Source organism: Drosophila eugracilis, unplaced genomic scaffold (assembly GCF_018153835.1).
Source record: "Drosophila eugracilis isolate 14026-0451.02 unplaced genomic scaffold, ASM1815383v1 contig_2167, whole genome shotgun sequence".
NCBI lineage: Eukaryota > Metazoa > Arthropoda > Insecta > Diptera > Drosophilidae > Drosophila > Drosophila eugracilis.
This window is the reverse complement of record NW_024573052.1, coordinates 3,555,835-3,573,097: the sequence shown is the minus strand read 5'-3', so window position 1 is coordinate 3,573,097 and position 17,263 is coordinate 3,555,835. Positions and strand designations below refer to the sequence as shown.

The following is a 17,263-nucleotide window of genomic DNA, read 5'->3' as shown; positions in this document are numbered from 1 at the left end:
GGGTTACGGTTTACGGATTTTTAATTTCTGGTTATGGGTATTGTAGAGCGCACAGTTTTTGTCTTTTATTAAACAATGTAAATTTATTTATTTGCCTTATTTTACTACATATAAATTGCCTAAAACTGTTACCGATTCTTTTCGTTTCCTTGCTATAATTTTGCAGTTTGTATCAATCACCCTCGCCTGATTCGCTGTGCGGCCAGTATCTATCGGCACAGCGATCCATCTACAATCTAGACATTTATACACATACACACACGCATACGCGGATCGGCGTTTATAATTTACAGATTTGGGTCGTAGTCGTCGTCCGACCTGGCTCAAAGGTTGTCTAAATTAGACTCTATTCGTAATCAAATATGCAGAAAACCTGCGCAAACAAAGGGAGCGTTAAGCGAAATGAAACGGGCCAGGGCGGCCGGGAGTTAATAGTTAATGGAATCCAAGGCCGTAAATAACGCAAAAGGTAAGTTAATGCTAGAAGTTAAACAAACCTCGGAAGCGGTGCGCGTGTCAAAAGGTGTTTTGTTTCTCAGTTTTTCGCCTGATTATGAATCATATATGTATGCATGGTATAGGGGTGTGTAGTATGTGTGCATTCTGGAGTTCAGGTGTATGCGTTATCTAAATGTCTCTAGGCCTTGCGTCTTTGACGCTTGACATATAACATATAACAAAGAACGCACCGCTCCAAGTGGCCAACGTTGGCCAAACACACGGATGGAGCTGCAGGCAAATATTACAGGACCCAGAAGTACAATATGAACACTAGGAATATGGTGCCCACGGCCGCCGCTTTCACGTACATGGACTTGCGGTTGAGCAGCTTGGCGTCCTTCTTGTACTTCTGCGACATCATTGACAGGTTCTGCGTCTTGGTGTCAAGTTCTGAAAGGGAAAACAGATTGCGATTAGACAGCAAGAAATAGAGAGCATAGAAAGCAAGCGGACATAGTCATAGTGCTTATCTAATAGTTACCCGCCAGTACTGTGCCACGTTGGAGCACGTCGTCGATGTTTTGGACCATGATACGCTGCACATCCTGCAGTTGCGTGTTGATGCTGCTGATGTTGCGTCTGCGATCGGTCAACTGTTTTTTCGCCTTCTGTATGTACACGTCGAACTCGATGAATGCATATGGTCTTGTTACAGAATTGACCCGCCGGCCGTAGTTGGCATGAAACTCCTGGGCCAGGTCCTCAAGGTAATTAAAGGCCAGTCGTTTCGAGTACATCTTGTCCACCATAACCAGGTAGCACACATCGTTCTCGATTAGGTAGCTATAAAGAAAGTGCATTGATATAGTCAGTCTGCTTATTGCATCATCTGGGTTAGGTTTGGGTGCATTTCATCATATTACGTGGACGAATTTTATTAAGAACAAGGCGTTCATAGAGCTTACGGAGCTATATAAACTCCTCATCCTCGCCGAAAGTTTATATGAAAGGTGTCTTTGAAGGGACGCTCTCTTTTTCAACTGTATTACGAATGCCAAATTCCTTGCTTCCTAGTTCAGAGATTGCTGTATACTCACTGGAATAGGTAGGGTCCTGTCTCGATGCTGCTCCGTGCCGGTGAGTGGGTACCCAACTTACGGAAGAGCATCTTGGCCTGATTTTGATAGTCCAGTATGCTGCGGCCGCTCTGGAAGTGAAAGTGGCTAATTTGCGGGAGCGGAACGGTTTAGAAAGTAATGGCGTTTACCTGTTCGTCATCCTGCATGGTACCCACTAAAGGGAGGCCATCAATGACTCTGGCAATCATGGTCAACAGCGCCATGGCTCCGGTTGATACTAGTTACGGTTATCCGCGAAATTCGGTTTCAAAACCACGGCTTTAATTTGCCGCCGCCTCCAGTTAGCAGTTGGCTGCTACTTATTTCTGATGTGGCTTTAATCCGGTCCAAGGGGGAAGTTTGTGTCAGGGCGTCCCAAGTCTTCCAGCGATTTCTCAGCTCAGACGGTGCTTTCTGGAGTTTTCCTCCGATTCCCCAGATTCCTGTATGGAGTCTGTCTCAAATTATTACCTGGTACGTTAGATCGTACCATGAAAACTATGTTGCAACGTCGCGGGTGGATTGGATTGGGGGGTTTCTGTTTCTGTGAATGTTTGTTGCAATGTAACCACGTCACCGGTGTGACCACCGAAATATACCAAAAAGTATAAAATATACCATAAACAGCTACCCTGATGGTCTACTTGAAAATACCATTAAATATACCAGCTATTAGAGCTGGAAACAAAAACGATTTTTTTTTTCAAAAAAGTATTTATGCTTTAATATTTGCATATTATCGCGATTAAAATATAGTTAAAATCCGACCGAATATGGTTGCCAGAGATTTTTGTACTCTTCCTCCGATGCGTTTATAAAATAATTCCCAATCGAATGGCATCTGAAACTGAAAAAGTAATGATGTTACCAATTAATAAATAATCAAAATTTGATTAGACCCGATTTCCCCATAAAAATTACAGTATTTTGTCCATAACAAAGCCAAAGGTGGGCTAAATATGGAATCTAATACTTTGTTGGGCTTGAATTTTAATTCTTATGAAACTAACATTCAAATTTGATAACAGTGTTATAGTGCTTTACTCATTACTTAGCCAATAATGGTCCGAATATGGAATGTAATACCTCGTTGAGCTCGTAATTTGATTTCCATCAAAATTTCACAGGTTCAAATTTCAAATTTGGGTCATTTTTCGCAAATTTTGACCCCTTATCGAAAATGCGAAATTGGTCTATCCTGATTTTATGCCCAGGAACTACTACGGTGGCTTATAACGAACCAAAAGTTGACCAAATGTAGAATGTTGTGCCTGGTTAGGTTTGTAATTAAAAATCCAGCAAAATCTTATTTACACACCTAAAAATCTTAATTTTTATCCTTTTCCCCATTTCCAAATGAATGCGTAATGAAGGCGTATACTTGATTTTTTGACAATTACGCTTTTTTGGCCACTACACCACGAAAAACAATACGCTAAAGGGAATGTCATTCCTCGTTGAGCTCGTTATTTCATCCTCAATCGATTCGCATTTAAACCTGAAAGGTTATCCGAAATTTTCGAATCTAAATGGTAGAACCTTTATGGAGTTTGTCGTCTTTGTTACTAGGCCATATTCACAGGAACTTAAAAGCTTTTTTAAGCTTGTTTCACCTACTATTTTAACGTGTTACCATTTGATCGCTGCTGCGACTGCGGATACAGGAAGTGCGCCCGAAACGAACGCATTGCTCAGATGCTTCCTCGACAAGCGACCGCCCAAAAGTCGGTGACCAAAGTGGGCCCAACAGGTTTCGCCCGCAGTGGCCATTGATAGATATCCCAGTTTTGGCCCGAAAAGGAAAAGTGGTTCGCCCGCGAAACCGGCCTCCAAGCAGGGACTTACAGGCTGGGCAATTAAACTATCCGTGGTACTTGGAGGTGCGTGTGCATTTGGAGGGAAGTACGTTTGGGCACTTAAAAAAAGTATTGTATGAAATACGAAATTATAGTACAATTTAATTTAAAATAATTCAAAATATGTTCAAGGTTTCAAAGTTTAAGTTTCGTTTATAAGCTTTTTATTTTGTTACAATGGTTAGGTATCGCATATTTTAAATTTATGTGCAAGCCTTTTTGCATTCTACTGAAGTGCAATATCATCAGTTCTCAGATGAACGCTAAAACTAGGTTACATCCATCTATAATCAAAGTCAACCCCCATTTTGCTCGTGTATTGGCTCACCCGCTGCCAAATGCGTGCACTTCCGTTTTGCTAGTCTTGGCCTTCTTCCTCTTTCTGATGGAAGGAGGGAGGTATATAAGAGACTGCTCCGCCCAGAGGTTTCACAATCCAGAGTCAGTCATGGTAGGATCAACTCGAGCGACGTTACTTGGTCTTCTTCTGCTGATCCTGTGGAATGGGCTAGACGGTCAGCAGCTGCCCCTCGCGCGTCCCCAAAGATCCCTATACGAAGCTCCGCTGGAGCACGTAGATCACCTGCCCCCATTAGGTTGGAATAGTGTTGCCGGTGGGTTCGGAGCGGGCGAGTGGGCTTACAGCCCCGTTGGCCTAGGCCACATGAGCAAGGATGAGCTCCTGACCCTGCTGGAGGCCTGGAAAGAGGTCGAACAGGAATCAGCGACGACAACAACATCGCCTCCAGAGGAGACCACCACACGAAGGCCACCTCCTCCTCCACCGCCGCCTCCTCGACCGCGCCCAATTCCAATTCCCATTCCAATGCCAGCTCCGGCTCTACCACCGATTCCCCAGTTGCCTTCCGGAACACCCATTAGCGTCAGGCTCCCAGCCTTTGTGCCTATACGCCTGGCTGCCGTTTTTACTCCGCCCGCTAGCGGAGTAAATGAGGTAGGAGCTGGTGATGTTGCCCCTGGAGGCGGAGATGTTGGAGAAGATGCAGTTGTTAGTGATGACGTCCCACATGACGATTCCACTCCCCGCCTGTTTCGTTTCATGCCCATGCCTGTGGCTCGAACCAATCCCCAGTCTCATTCAAATTCCCAGCCCAGGCAGCAGTTCGTGGTAAGAAATACCCTGGACAGCGTAGATGTGGGCACCGCTCCAGTCAGACAGCAGGTTAAACCGGATATCAAGCCCAAAGCAACTGCAACTTATCCGGCCATTACCAAGCTCTCGAGCCAACCAGCTCCCTTTTTCCGACCAAGGTAAGCTAAAAAGAAACCGTTTCGTCATCTTAGTGATGCTGATCATTCCTGGAACTTACTCCAGATTTGGTGTGCCTCCGCATCTAAGCAACGCCCGCTTTGAACTGGTGCCTTCCTCCCAAATCATCGGCGACTGGCGGGAGTGATCGTGCAGATCAACTGCCTTATTCCGCAAACCAAAAGAGAAGGTTTTCCTCGATGAAACCGAGCCAATTTCGAAGGAGGCTTTCTTACTAGACCATCCCATCACTGGCCCCTTATATTCGATTGTATATTATTTTTTGTACTCCCAAGTACAATATCAAATTAGTCATAGGTTAACATTTCACTAAAGTCTGGAAGTCGATTAATACTATTTTTTTTGTTAATTTAAATTTGTTTGTATTTAAGTACACCATCCGAGTAAACCATTTTGGAAAGAGAACTGTATTTATATTGACTTGGAATGGAAATCACATCGAATCCAATCCTATTTGTAAATCTGAACGTTAAGTTCAATCATATTGCCCTGCTCCTTCAATCAATAGTTTATACAACAATTCAATTCCATATAACTTGAAAAGGTAAACAGAGCATACATTTTTGGCAAAAAAGTAAACCATTTAAGATTCAAGAAATTTCCATGATGAGCAGCTACGAATATTTTAAAGATCTTTGCGGTGTGGGCACTCCGCGTCCGAATTTTCAGCGGCTGATTCATTACGCAGAGCCCAACGAAGATGATCATAAGGGCAATCGGGAGGTGCTTGGGTGGTATAAGCGAAAACACAGCATACGCACGGAGGACCCCTTTACCAGGACCCAGAAGACTGCACTCGACGTGGAGCTAATGCGGATACAGAAAAAGTACGCAGTGTCCGCCAGCCAACTGATAAAAATACTGCAGCGACTCGACCAAGCTGCTGAGCCGAGCGAATGCGATGGTGATAGCTGTGCGACGTATATTGTCAAGGTTTTCGAACCACAGGTGATGGGGAGTGTGGATGTGAAAGATGATCAAGTAACGCTTGAGATGGGCAAGGTCAAAAAAGTGAGGTTCAACATGCTGAGTACACACAATTATGAATCGGACGGTGATAGCACTGCAACCTTTACCTGGAGCACGGTTATGGAGCCACAGGCGATGGGGGAAGATCGCGAGGTGACGCCTCAGATGACCAAAGGCAAGCTGTGTAGTGAATCGGACGGCGATAGCGGTGTAACCTTTATCTGGAGCAAGATTATGCTGTCAAAGGTGGTAAGGGCTGGGGATGAGAATGAAGTGGTTTTTAGTCCCAGCCAGAGGTCCATCATAGATACGGATTCTAAAAGGACTAACGAGGTGTCCACAAAAGCGGGTTTAATGGCCGCCTTTAACCGGCGACACAGGTTTTTCCAAATCCTGGCTAGGCAGTCCAGGAGCCCGCCTTCAGTTGTGGCTTAGTTTAAGAAAATCATGTGAATTATTAAGTAAATCAAAGTACATGTGTATACCTGGGAGTACATCATTTTTCTGGATATTAAATTCGAGCAATGCAACTAGGGGACGTTTTATTATGTTTTCCATTATTATAATTACTCATTTAATTCAGCTCATTTTTAAATGTTTAACTATCGATTACCGATAACATTCACAGCTGATTTCTGTCGACATTGACCAACACTAGCCCACAGCTGGGTGGTGCTCCTGCAGTGTTGCCAGATCGTCTGTGAAAATAAGAACACGTCGAGGTAAAATTGCAAATGCGGAGTGATTTTCGCGATAATCAAGAAGTAAAAGTGTTTACATTCATTACTGAAAGTCAATACAGTGCGGGAAAACTGAAAAATAACTCCGAAGTGACGAAAATTCGTGATTCGGTGAGAAAATCTTCCCGCTGTCGCACCCGACTGGCAACCCTCTTCGCTTTCCCGCCTTTTTCTATGGCAAGTATAATTATAAAATAATTATTATATTAATCTATGTTAAAAAAAAAAAACGAGCAATGTCGTAGGTAACTGCAGCGGTGTTTGTTTTGTTTTCTCGCTTGATTCATTGTTGTGCCTCCCAAGGTGGGTGTATTGCACACACACACTCAAGTGCACAGAGTCACATAGTCATCGGAAATCGGGCCAATCGTTCTTAGATACCAGCAGGCGTTATTATCGATATGATATGATTGCCCGAAGTCGTTTCGGCGGGAAACTATTTATATTTATATAATTTAATGAAAGATTTATTAAATTAATCAGTTACATGTCCGTGAGGAGCGAAGCTGGAAGAGCAGTGCAATCCGGCATCCATTAGAAGTCAAAACTAGCGAAAAGTCCACACCGCCCACAGCAACGTTCCGGTTTCCAACCCCTCGCCGCCAGCGCCTCCGCCTCCCGTTTCCAGGCTGCTGACGGAAACAGCGGCAGCGGTGGAAAACATCTCCATTCAGCCGGGAAAACAACAGCAACAGCAATGAGCGAGCCCGAGCCGCAGGAGCTGGGCGCCGAGGTTGTCAGCGGATCGGTGACAGCATGCGACGATGGACAGGAGATGACCAAGGCGAAATATACGAACCTGTGCCGGGAGCTTAACATGGACCGTCAAACGGAGCTGCAAGGCTACCAAATGTACCATGAGGTGTCCCAGAGGTGTTCCCTGGAGGTAAGTGCGCGTTTTGAAAACCAAGTCGTTCCTTATTCAAACCATTTCCTAACTTACAGGGTGAGTCTATTCACTGGCTGTGCTGTGCCTTGTATGCTGCCTGCCGGCGATCCAGCACGCCGACGGTTATTGGCCAAAATGCAGTGGTCAGGGGCAACTGTGTGTCCTTGAATAATTTATTGCGCTGCTGCCAGATGAGGTGGGTTTTTGCTAGCTTCTGCAGCTTGTAACTGTGTGGAATAACCATACCTTTAAATCCAATTTCTCAGCATATACGATTTCAAGACCAAGATCAAACAGTGGTGCGACATGGCCAACCTACCGCAGGAGTTTGTGAACGAGATCGAAGTCTTGGACCGCAAGTTCAGCATCACATTCACTCTGTACAAGCGGTTTCGCACCATTTTTGATAAGATCTTTTCGTGTCCTCCCAACGAGAAGAAGCACTCCAAGTACATGTACGTATATCATCAGCCATGACCCCACTTCCTAATTTGCAAGTCTTCTTTTTTGAAACAGCTCGCTTCATGGTAACCATGCTCATGGCAAGTGCTCATACATCAAGCTAGACGACATCTGCTGGCGCCTGTTCCTCTGCGCCAAGAACCAAAAGCCCAGCAACACCGTGGACCTGGTCACCTCGTTCAACCTGATGATTTGCTGCATCGATTTAATATACAACAATGTGCTGGCCGAAAAGCGCACCGATCTCATCAACCCCAAGTTCGAGGGCCTGCCGAGCAACTGGACGGAGCTGGACTACCGTCACAAGCAACACTGCATTTTGGCCTACTTTTGCGACATGACCGAGGAGGCGAAGGCCATGAAGGCCACAACCTTCCGCCAGATAATGTCGAGTTTCTTTAAGACTTCGGTGGGTGTGCTGAGAAGTCTGAACCTCTGAAACCAATTTAATTGTCATCTTCTCATTCCGTACAGACCATCTACGGCAACAAGGACACCATGCTGGGTTTGCTGGCTAACGAGAACTTCGAGCGCAACCTTAAGTCTCTTAACATTAGCTACGAGCAGTATGTCCTTAGTGTGGGGGAGTTTGATGAGCGCATACTGAGTGCCTATGATGCAGGGGACCATACTGGGCTCAACGATCAGTCCCTGCGTCCGCCGGTCACCCCGCTTACCCGCAAACAAGACCTGCCCGCCCAGCCGGCTATGGCTGGGGACAAATTCGAGCCCGTCCGCAATGCCACCAACAACGTTAAGCAGCTTAGCGCCTTCGGACGGATCACCGAACCCACGGAATTCGTCAAGTAAGTGAGCCGAGTGATTTTATTAAAAAACTTGTGCGTATTGTGCGGGAAGAGTAAAGGAGAGCCGCTTTATTTCCTTATCTTCATAAACAAATCGACGCAAGTCGATAACAAGTGTAAACAAACTTTGATTATTCAATATTTATTCTTCTCCGCAGGCAAGCAGGCGAGGAGGTGATCGCCAAGCTGCTGAACATTATCGAGGATATCAAGCAGAAATTCCTCGCCAAGTATCCGTCTACAGAAGCGAAGAGCCGCTTTCGACTGGCCAAATCCTTCTACTTTTACCTGCTAGACCAGATCCTGCAAGCGGAAATCCGGAACAAGCCCGATATCGATCTCAAGCGACTGCTGGTGCAGAAGATCTCGTTGGACATCTTTAACATCACGCTAATGGCCTGCTGCGTGGAACTGGTGCTGGAGGCCTATGAGACGGAGCTCAAGTTCCCGTGGGTACTCGACTGTTTAAGTATTAGTCCGTTCGAGTTTCAAAAGATAATCGAGATCGTGGTACGACACGGCTCGCACGAGGGCTGCCTGAACCGCTCGCTGATCAAGCACCTAAACTCCATCGAGGAGACTTGTCTGGAGCGATTAGCTTGGGCGCGGGACTCGACTGTCTGGGACATGATCGCCTCCTCCCCGCAGCCACTGCCCACGTCGTTCGTAGTTAACCGCGACCGCTCCGCCGGCGCCCTGCAGATTTTCTTGCGCAAGGTGTATCTGCTTGGCTGGCTGCGCATCCAGAAGCTCTGCTCGGAACTGGGACTCTGCGAGAAGACGCCCGAGTGCATCTGGCACATCTTTGAACACTCAATCACCCATGAGACGGACTTGATGAAGGACCGTCACCTCGATCAAAATATTATGTGTGCAATATATATCTACATTAGAGTGAGTAGTACTGCTTGTTTTCTGTCTCTGTCCGATTCACTGTCTTATACAATGAATGTATGGACGTAGAGCACAGGTCTTCCATGTTGAGATGAAGACCTAATTTTATCGTACCCCGCAGGTAAAGCGAATGGAGGATCCCAAGTTCAGTGACATTATGCGGGCATATCGCAACCAGCCGCAGGCGGTGAACAGCGTCTACCGCGAGGTGTTTATCGGGATTAGCGACGACGGCAAGCCAAAGGTGAAGGACATCATTCACTTCTACAACAACATATACGTGCCGATGATTCGGCAGTTTGCCATCGACTATCTAAAGGTAACGCCGGACGCCTCGGACCTACTGCTCTCCCCTCACCCTAAGGAACGGGCCGCCCAGCCCAAGAAGGTCACTCAGAACCACTCGCTCTTCGTGTCGCAGATGCCCAAAAACGAGATCCAGCAGTCGCCCAATCAGATGGTCTACAGGTTCTACCACAGCCCCGCTAAGGTAAGTATCCTTTGGAGGGATTCAGCAGATTAGGGCTGAAATTGCAGATTACAAATCTGCATTGATCACACCAGTTCTTCCGCTGAATATTACGTAATAATTTCATCATTCCCAAAGGACCTTCAACTGATGAACGAAAAGGTACGCGGAGGCAAGCGCATGCTGAGTTTTGGAGACGAGCCCGGCTTGGGTATTGCGGAGACGAAGCGCCTAGTGCGGGATCTGCCGCCGCACCTAAACCAGGTCAAGGCCGAGATGGACGACCGGGAACTCCAGTCCACCGAGCAGAGTTCCGCTGTGTCGCCCGAGGGATGCGGCCCGGGCGCAGGAGGAGAGCACGAGACGTAGATATGGGGTTTTTGGGGGCAGCTTAGACATTAGGTTATCACAACAAAAAAACTGAAAAAAAAAAATTTGGCGCCGAAGGTCACGCTTCTTACATGCTGGCTTCACCGGCGCACGTTCGACTATTTTATGATTGTTTTTTTTTTTAATTATTAACTCCTTTAGATTGACATTTTAACTTAAAAGCAACCGCAACCAATCGTATACATCTCTTTTATACTTTGTTCAATGACAGCAAGCATATATTTCATATGATAATTATACAATATATGTAAACACCCAATAATTTAAAGGGAATTTTAGTAAATACCTGAACACCACACACATCCATCGGTCGCAGTTCCCCCGATCCACCCCGAACTAACCGGGGTAAGGCTCGGAGTGGGCTGTGATCACTAACAAATCAATTAAGGAAAGTCTACATTATATATATAAAATTATATAAAAAATACACCTTTTAAAAATTGATATCGATTGTGTTGATTTTTAAAAACGAAAAACAAATCGGTAGCCACCTCCGGAACCTTTCCAGTGTCAATATGCTCCTGAAGCACCTGCTGGAACTATGATTTTTATTTACCAGGCGAACAGAAACCAAGACAAGGTGTCAGCTGACAAAACTGGAGGATGGCCCTGCATACTTTAAGGCTGACCAGAGATGGCTAAACGCTTGTCAGCAACAAAATCCCTAGTACTTCTAAAGAGTTGCGCATCTCTGATGTAATGAAGAAAAATCGCTGGTCGCCCATCTCTAATGATGGCTTCCTGCAAAACTAACGGTAGTCTTCCAACTTGCCGGACTCCTATTGGTCGACTGGGGAGGGGAAACACGCTAAGGGCAGCCATATTGAAAAAAAACAGTTTGTTTTGCTCCCAGTTGCTTTCATTCACCTGCTACTTTTTCTGTTCGCCTGGTATCCCAAATCTGAAATCCAAGCAAATCGACATCCAAAAATGCCGTCTGGCGACAAGAAAAGTGCAGAAATTCAAATCTAAGTACCAGGCGAACAGAAATCATAGCAGGTGGATACAAAATACTGGGAGTAAAAATATTTACCTACTGTAATTTCTGTTCGCCTGGTACTCAGATTTGAATTTCTGCACTTTTCTTGTCGCCAGACGGCATTTTTGGATGTCGATTTGCTTGGATTTCAGATTTGGGATACCAGGCGAACAGAAAAAGTAGCAGGTGAATGAAAGCAACTGGGAGCAAAACAAACTAACTGTTTTTTTTCAATATGGCTGCCCTTAGCGTGTTTCCCCTCCCCAGTCGACCAATAGGAGTCCGGCAAGTTGGAAGACTACCGTTAGTTTTGCAGGAAGCCATCATTAGAGATGGGTAACAAACGATTGCTGCGCTGGTCGGACAATTAGCAAAGTTTAACACCTCCAGAATACTTCTGATCGTGTGGTATTTGAGGTCTGGCAATCCTGCCATTTGTTATGAAGGCAAAACATGAAAGGATTTTTAAATAATTATTTTATTTAAGGGATTAGGGAAATATGGGTGGATTTGGGTGTTTTTACGGATCTAGCCGGAGTGTGCTCGTTATAAAGGCCAGTGCGCAACGCTGCTGAGTGTTGACCTCCGGGTGGAGGCGCTGATCCAATAAAGTACTGCAGGTAAAGAGCGGTGCAGACTGCTCGGGAACAATGCGAAATGCGACGCGGCGCCACGTAGCCCGCACCTCCTCCAGGCGGTCTTCCTCGAGAAACTCCCTCATCGCCGGCAGATCCGAGCTCTTGGCCAGCGTCAGTAGGTGGGCAATAGCGAGGCAGAGCTGCTGCTGCAATGTATCGCGGTGGTTGTACTCCTCAAAGCTGTCCAGCGCATTTGAGCGTTCAAGAGCATCCAGAAGCGAACGCCACACCAACGAAAAATGGGTGCCCAGATCCTGACGCTGCTCCACGTGGAGCAAGACTCCTGCGGCATTGGTGCGCACTTTGAAGTTAGCATGCTGCACCATTAGTTGACTTAGAGCGGGGAAGAGGATCCCAGATAAGTTGCTGCTAGCGAAAAAGGCCCTATGTTTTACTAGATTTCCGATAGCATGACAGGCGTTCCATTTTACTTTGGCGTTGCCCGAGGATCGTACACAGTCCAGCAACTTGGCCATTGCCAGCTGCATCTGCTCACCGTTATCCGAGGGATGAAGTTGCAGGATCTGCAAGAGATTCCCGAGGGAGCGAACTGCATTGGCCCTGACCTTATCGTTATCAGTACAGCTCTTAGAAGCCGCCTGAATAAGGCGTCCCATGAGGTCGGCAGAAATCCTTTCGGTTTGGTTGGGAATGCCGCCCACCAGGGCGTCACTGATGTTACCCAGGGCCCAGGCGGCCTTGATCCTTACGATCAGCTGGGAATCACTTATGAGGCGTAAAGTCAACTCCGCTGCATTCTCCACAAAGCCCAAATCTGTCTTCAGCGACGGATGCAAAACGTAGACGGCCATAGCCCGAAGAGCTGCTCCTCTGACCAACGGCTCCTCGTGATCGTCGCTGGCGCAGCCACTTACGAAAGCCAGCAAAGCGGTCCTTTGGCCATCCGATAGTCTCTCAAAGCTGAATGCTCCCATGTTAGACAAGGCGTCACAGAGGGCACACTTGAGGGAGAACCCAGCGGTATTATAGGCTTCGTAGATGTCGGGCAGAAGGGTGAGCCAAAACGATATCTGCAGCTCCCTTTCTGATATCTCCGGCAGCAGCCTGCCCAACTGATAACCCACTGAGTCCAGGCAACGGGCGGCATATAGATTTACATCAGAAGCGGGATCTTTCAAACCGGCAGAGAACACCTTAGCTAAACGGTCCTGATGTCCTCGCAGAAGCCCAATATGCGTTGCCATGGCTTGAAGCACCTGGAAACTCTCCACACGCACGACGACCGGAGTTCCGGGAGCCTCAAGGTTTCGAAGGATCTGTCTTAGTAACCAGGAGTTGCGAGGAACGGATGGCGACAATGTGCTGGCGGGATTGACCTCACTTTTTTGCGTCGGCTGTTCCTCCTCTTCTTCAAGTTCTACCTCCGCATCCGAGTCGCATAGCTCCTGGAAGTCATCGACTGCTCCTGCTGGTTCCAATTGAAGGTTCCTTTGGCTGGGAGCTAGTCCGACAGAGCTAGCAATCTCCGGCGTAAGCTTGGCCGTGCCCACCAGCATTTCCATGACCAGCAGAGCGGACACAGCGATCGTAGGGTCTTCACTTTTGGCCAGTTTCTTGACATGACCCACAAACTCGTAGACAAACCCCATTTCCAGCTGATCAAAGGGAGTGGCCTGTACCAAAACGGCCAGGCATTTTAAGCACTGCGTTAGCACAGGCGGCGTATACTCCCGCTCCAGAACGGCGCTCAAGGTTCGATAAGCGACGAGCACAGAGCTAGCCAGGCTGACGGCGAAGGGCGTGAAATTGCTGGGTCCGCGGGAACAGGCCTGGCTAAGAAATCCTTTAGATCCGTACAGCAGCTGGGCACCCAACTGCAGTGCCAGTGCACGACAACGAGAATTGGTGTCCTTAAGACCAACGAGTAACAGATGCCGATTACCACCCGAGTCTCCGTCGGGGAACAGGACGTACCAGTAACCGTACAGTGAGCGTCGTGGAAGTTGTTTGGTCAGGGATCCTAAAAAGTGGAGGGCGGTGATTCTCACTTTGGCCTGCTGCTGCCGGAGGTGCTTAGTTTCTGCCTGCTGTTCCGTATCGGAGGGCAGGCAGTTCTCGCCCGAGTCTCCAGTCAAGCAGCCGTAGTCTTGGTTACCCATCAATAGCAGACGGTCCCGTGGGTTGGCCTCTAGGGGTTCACCAATCGCCTGACTTCGCTGCTTGGCAATCGACCGCATTTTACGCACCTTATTCTTGCGGCCGCATGTGCGCGAATGCTGGGCGGCTGGCTGCTCCACAACTTCTTTTTCCTGCTCATAGGCAGCCGACTGCTGAGCGGGGGGAAACTTTCGGGGCTTAAGTAGAGTTTCCCCTTCAGCTCCGTACTGCAGGTAGCACTGGATCAAGCCCATTAGTTCTGGGACCCTTTCAGCAGCGTAGTCCAGTTGACTCGTCACCAACTTCTGTAGCAGCTGCATACTGTGCTCTAACAGCAGGGCCAGCTGCTCCTCCTTGGCGGACAACCAGCAGCCGTCAAAGTGCATTTGGATAAGAGAGTTTGCCAGATTGCGGGTGTGGCTGCATTCCACCGGCGTCTCCTTCAGCTCGAGTAGCACAAGTTCCTGGCACTGCAGAAGCAGAAGAGCTGCATCCACATTTTTGGACAGGGCTAATGCGCTTAGCCTAGGCCAAAATCCAGCCAATTTCTCCTTGGGCGTCAGTTTCAGCAGGGTCAGTAGCAGATCAAGGGATTCGGCAGACAGTTCCTGCTGTCCTACGGCCATTAGCTCATCCACAAGCAGATGGGATCTTACCAGGATAATCTGTCTGTTCTGGATAAGCTCGTTAAACCACAGCTGCCAAAGATTCAACAGGTCGTGGTGCCCTCTCGCTCGCACCTCTGCGATTAATTGCTGCAGACGCTCCCCCGCCACGCCCACTGGAATGCCCAGCTGGTGGTGCAGCTCTCCGACGAGTTGCAAGTGAGCCTGGTATCTCGCTTCGTCCTGATCCGCTGCAGCTTCCGCTATTAGAAGCTTCCGGCGCAGATCCATATCTTCTATCGGATAACAAGATTAACTAAGCTATCGACTGTGCGATAAGTTCCGATGACATCCACGCAGTGTGACCAGGCAGCTATCAAGCTACGTACGATGTTTTTTAAATTATAGTATTTTTAAATCAGTCAGTTAATTGTCAGAAAAGAGAATAACAACTGTAGCATATGTTAAACTACTTTTAAAAACGTCTTTTGATGGACTTTTCTGTTTTTCCTACTTAATTCTTTATTTTATTTTACAGTTTTGTTTGCATTCACAATATCCTGGCAACAGCAAACAAGAGAACTTTCTAGAAACCCATCACTAGCAGCCCAAACTTTCTCTTTATCTTCAGCTCAAAATTATTAAAAATCCGACGGGGCGTATGAGCGATATGACATATGCAATATTTTTAAGAGGCTTTCCAAGTATTTTATACATACATATATTAACATACATACACTCGTCCGTTTAATCGACTCTTTCTGCTCTTCTGCTATTATTTATTGCTTACGATAGATATATTATTCGTATTGTTACCCATGTTTTAATGACCAGTTAGCTATTGACTACAATTACAGACATTGAGTATTATTTAAAAGAACCTTACACGACAATATAGTCATATATATGTGCATATGTAAGTCCCTTTGTTGGCTAATGCCCAGCTTTTAATAATTATAAATGCGTACGTATATATATGTAGGTCGCACGCTTTGGAAATCCAGCTCTTAAAAAGCCAATTGACAATTAATAGACAAAATTTGGTTCAAGTTTAATGCAATTTTTTGCGCAGCAGCAAATTTGAAAACGTCGGACTATCTCATCTATATTTCTATGGCAATCACTGACTTTGGTGGCGTGCCGCCATCGCGCCCCCTCTTTCTGACCCCTCCACCCGTCCCGCTCTGACTATGGCAACAGCAGCAGATATGACATGAAAAACCAAGTAAACATTTTGTTGCTACTTGAGTTTTGACACAATTCGAGGACTACAATGGTTCGAATCACGGCGGTCTTCCAACTCCCTATTCTTAGGAAAATTAAACAAAAGGAAAGCAAAGGTCCTGCAGCAATTAACAAGTCAATGAGAACATTAACTATTTGGTTTTCGTGTAAAATACATTATTCTATCATCGGATAAAAACTTATATTAACTTGATTGGAAATACATTTAGTTTTCAAGTTTCTAGTCACTAGATATTTCTTGCAGTCTATGCATAACATAATAAACGCAGACTAATGATCAAGTCAAGTGCGTCAAGAGTCGAGAGCCGCATTGTTTATCTATCGAGGTATGTCGAGTAACGATCTTCAGATAGGATTGGCTGGGAATCAATGTTTACCCAGATTGTTCCTATTGTTTCTGCTATATTGTGGTGGTCAGCGAGCTGAGCGCACAGTGGATGTATGTGAAGGTTTTGTGTTTGTCTGCTTAGGGCTATACAAACAAACAGATTGCGATTGCAACGCCGTAGGTCACACCGTCTGTCAGATTATCATGATTCTTTCTAGAACCTACTGATGGCTAAAATGGTTATAATATATATAATACATTATACTTAATGAAGATCAAGATGATCCCTGAAACAGAACTACAACATATCGCTTTAATCTTCGACCCCGAATTCCCCATTCCCACAGCAAGCTCCATCAAAATACGAATCTCAAATTCAAGTCCCGAATTGCGATGAACGCGGGCGACTACAATCATTCGTCCTACCGTTCCAAATTGATAACCCCATTGACCCCAATTATGGTACGTCGCCGTACGCCCCTCGGAAACAAAATCCGCGATGCAGAGACCGTAGGTCCAACACGGTGCACCTCATCATTGTCATGGCCACTTTGTAGCGGTATGATTTTAATTTTAGATCATTCACTTTTGTAGTTCAGTACGTCATTTGAGATTAGTTCGAGGCGCAGAAATATAATCGGAAGAGCCAGCGAATCTGAGGTCAGGGGCGATGTCCAAGTAGTTCGATCCGGAACAGACGCGTGGAGATCTAATTAGACGGCGGCCAGACGAGACTAAAGGTGCTCTGTGAGTATATATATATGTTCTATTGTTCTCAAGTTCGTTCCAGATTCGAGCATATAGTTCTGATAGCTGACTCACCCGTTGGTCGACTAAGAGAGCAGTTTTGTACCATCTATAATCGATATCAAAGAATACTGTGGTTCTACATTGCACGAATCCCCAAACATGACGTAATGTCTATATACACCGCCTTATGCGCGGTAAATCAAAACAAAGACATTGCTCCCCACGATTGTTTTCAAAGATCTGCCATCTAATGATAAATCACATCCTAGGCCGAT

The 17,263-nt window shown here is 46.4% G+C and overlaps 4 protein-coding genes across 4 annotated transcripts; 2 read left to right on the top strand and 2 right to left on the bottom strand.

The window, feature by feature from the left end:
• Positions 1-55: 55 nt before the first annotated feature.
• LOC108105473 (vesicle-trafficking protein SEC22b) lies at positions 56-2,142 on the bottom strand. The gene is made up of 4 exons (XM_017212085.1): positions 1,709-2,142; positions 1,539-1,648; positions 983-1,284; positions 56-891 (listed from the first exon to the last, which is right to left on the bottom strand). Exons 1-4 carry the CDS (start codon positions 1,781-1,783, stop codon positions 743-745), a joined length of 636 nt encoding a protein of 211 aa, XP_017067574.1. The 5' UTR covers positions 1,784-2,142; the 3' UTR covers positions 56-742.
• Positions 2,143-3,549: 1,407 nt separating this feature from the next.
• LOC108105539 (proline-rich receptor-like protein kinase PERK10) lies at positions 3,550-6,205 on the top strand. Its single transcript, XM_017212171.2, has 2 exons — positions 3,550-4,687; positions 4,752-6,205. The coding sequence occupies exons 1-2, from the start codon at positions 3,621-3,623 to the stop codon at positions 4,831-4,833; spliced, it is 1,149 nt and encodes a 382-aa protein (XP_017067660.1). The 5' UTR covers positions 3,550-3,620; the 3' UTR covers positions 4,834-6,205.
• A 604-nt stretch (positions 6,206-6,809) lies between these two features.
• On the top strand, positions 6,810-10,769 carry LOC108105519 (retinoblastoma family protein). The gene is made up of 8 exons (XM_017212145.2): positions 6,810-7,301; positions 7,361-7,500; positions 7,571-7,759; positions 7,821-8,175; positions 8,241-8,572; positions 8,731-9,466; positions 9,588-9,956; positions 10,074-10,769. The coding sequence occupies exons 1-8, from the start codon at positions 7,113-7,115 to the stop codon at positions 10,302-10,304; spliced, it is 2,541 nt and encodes an 846-aa protein (XP_017067634.1). The 5' UTR covers positions 6,810-7,112; the 3' UTR covers positions 10,305-10,769.
• Positions 10,770-11,766: 997 nt separating this feature from the next.
• Positions 11,767-15,018, bottom strand: LOC108105515 (HEAT repeat-containing protein 6). Its single transcript, XM_017212140.1, has one exon. The coding sequence runs from the start codon at positions 14,954-14,956 to the stop codon at positions 11,825-11,827; it is 3,132 nt and encodes a 1,043-aa protein (XP_017067629.1). The 5' UTR covers positions 14,957-15,018; the 3' UTR covers positions 11,767-11,824.
• Positions 15,019-17,263: the final 2,245 nt, after the last annotated feature.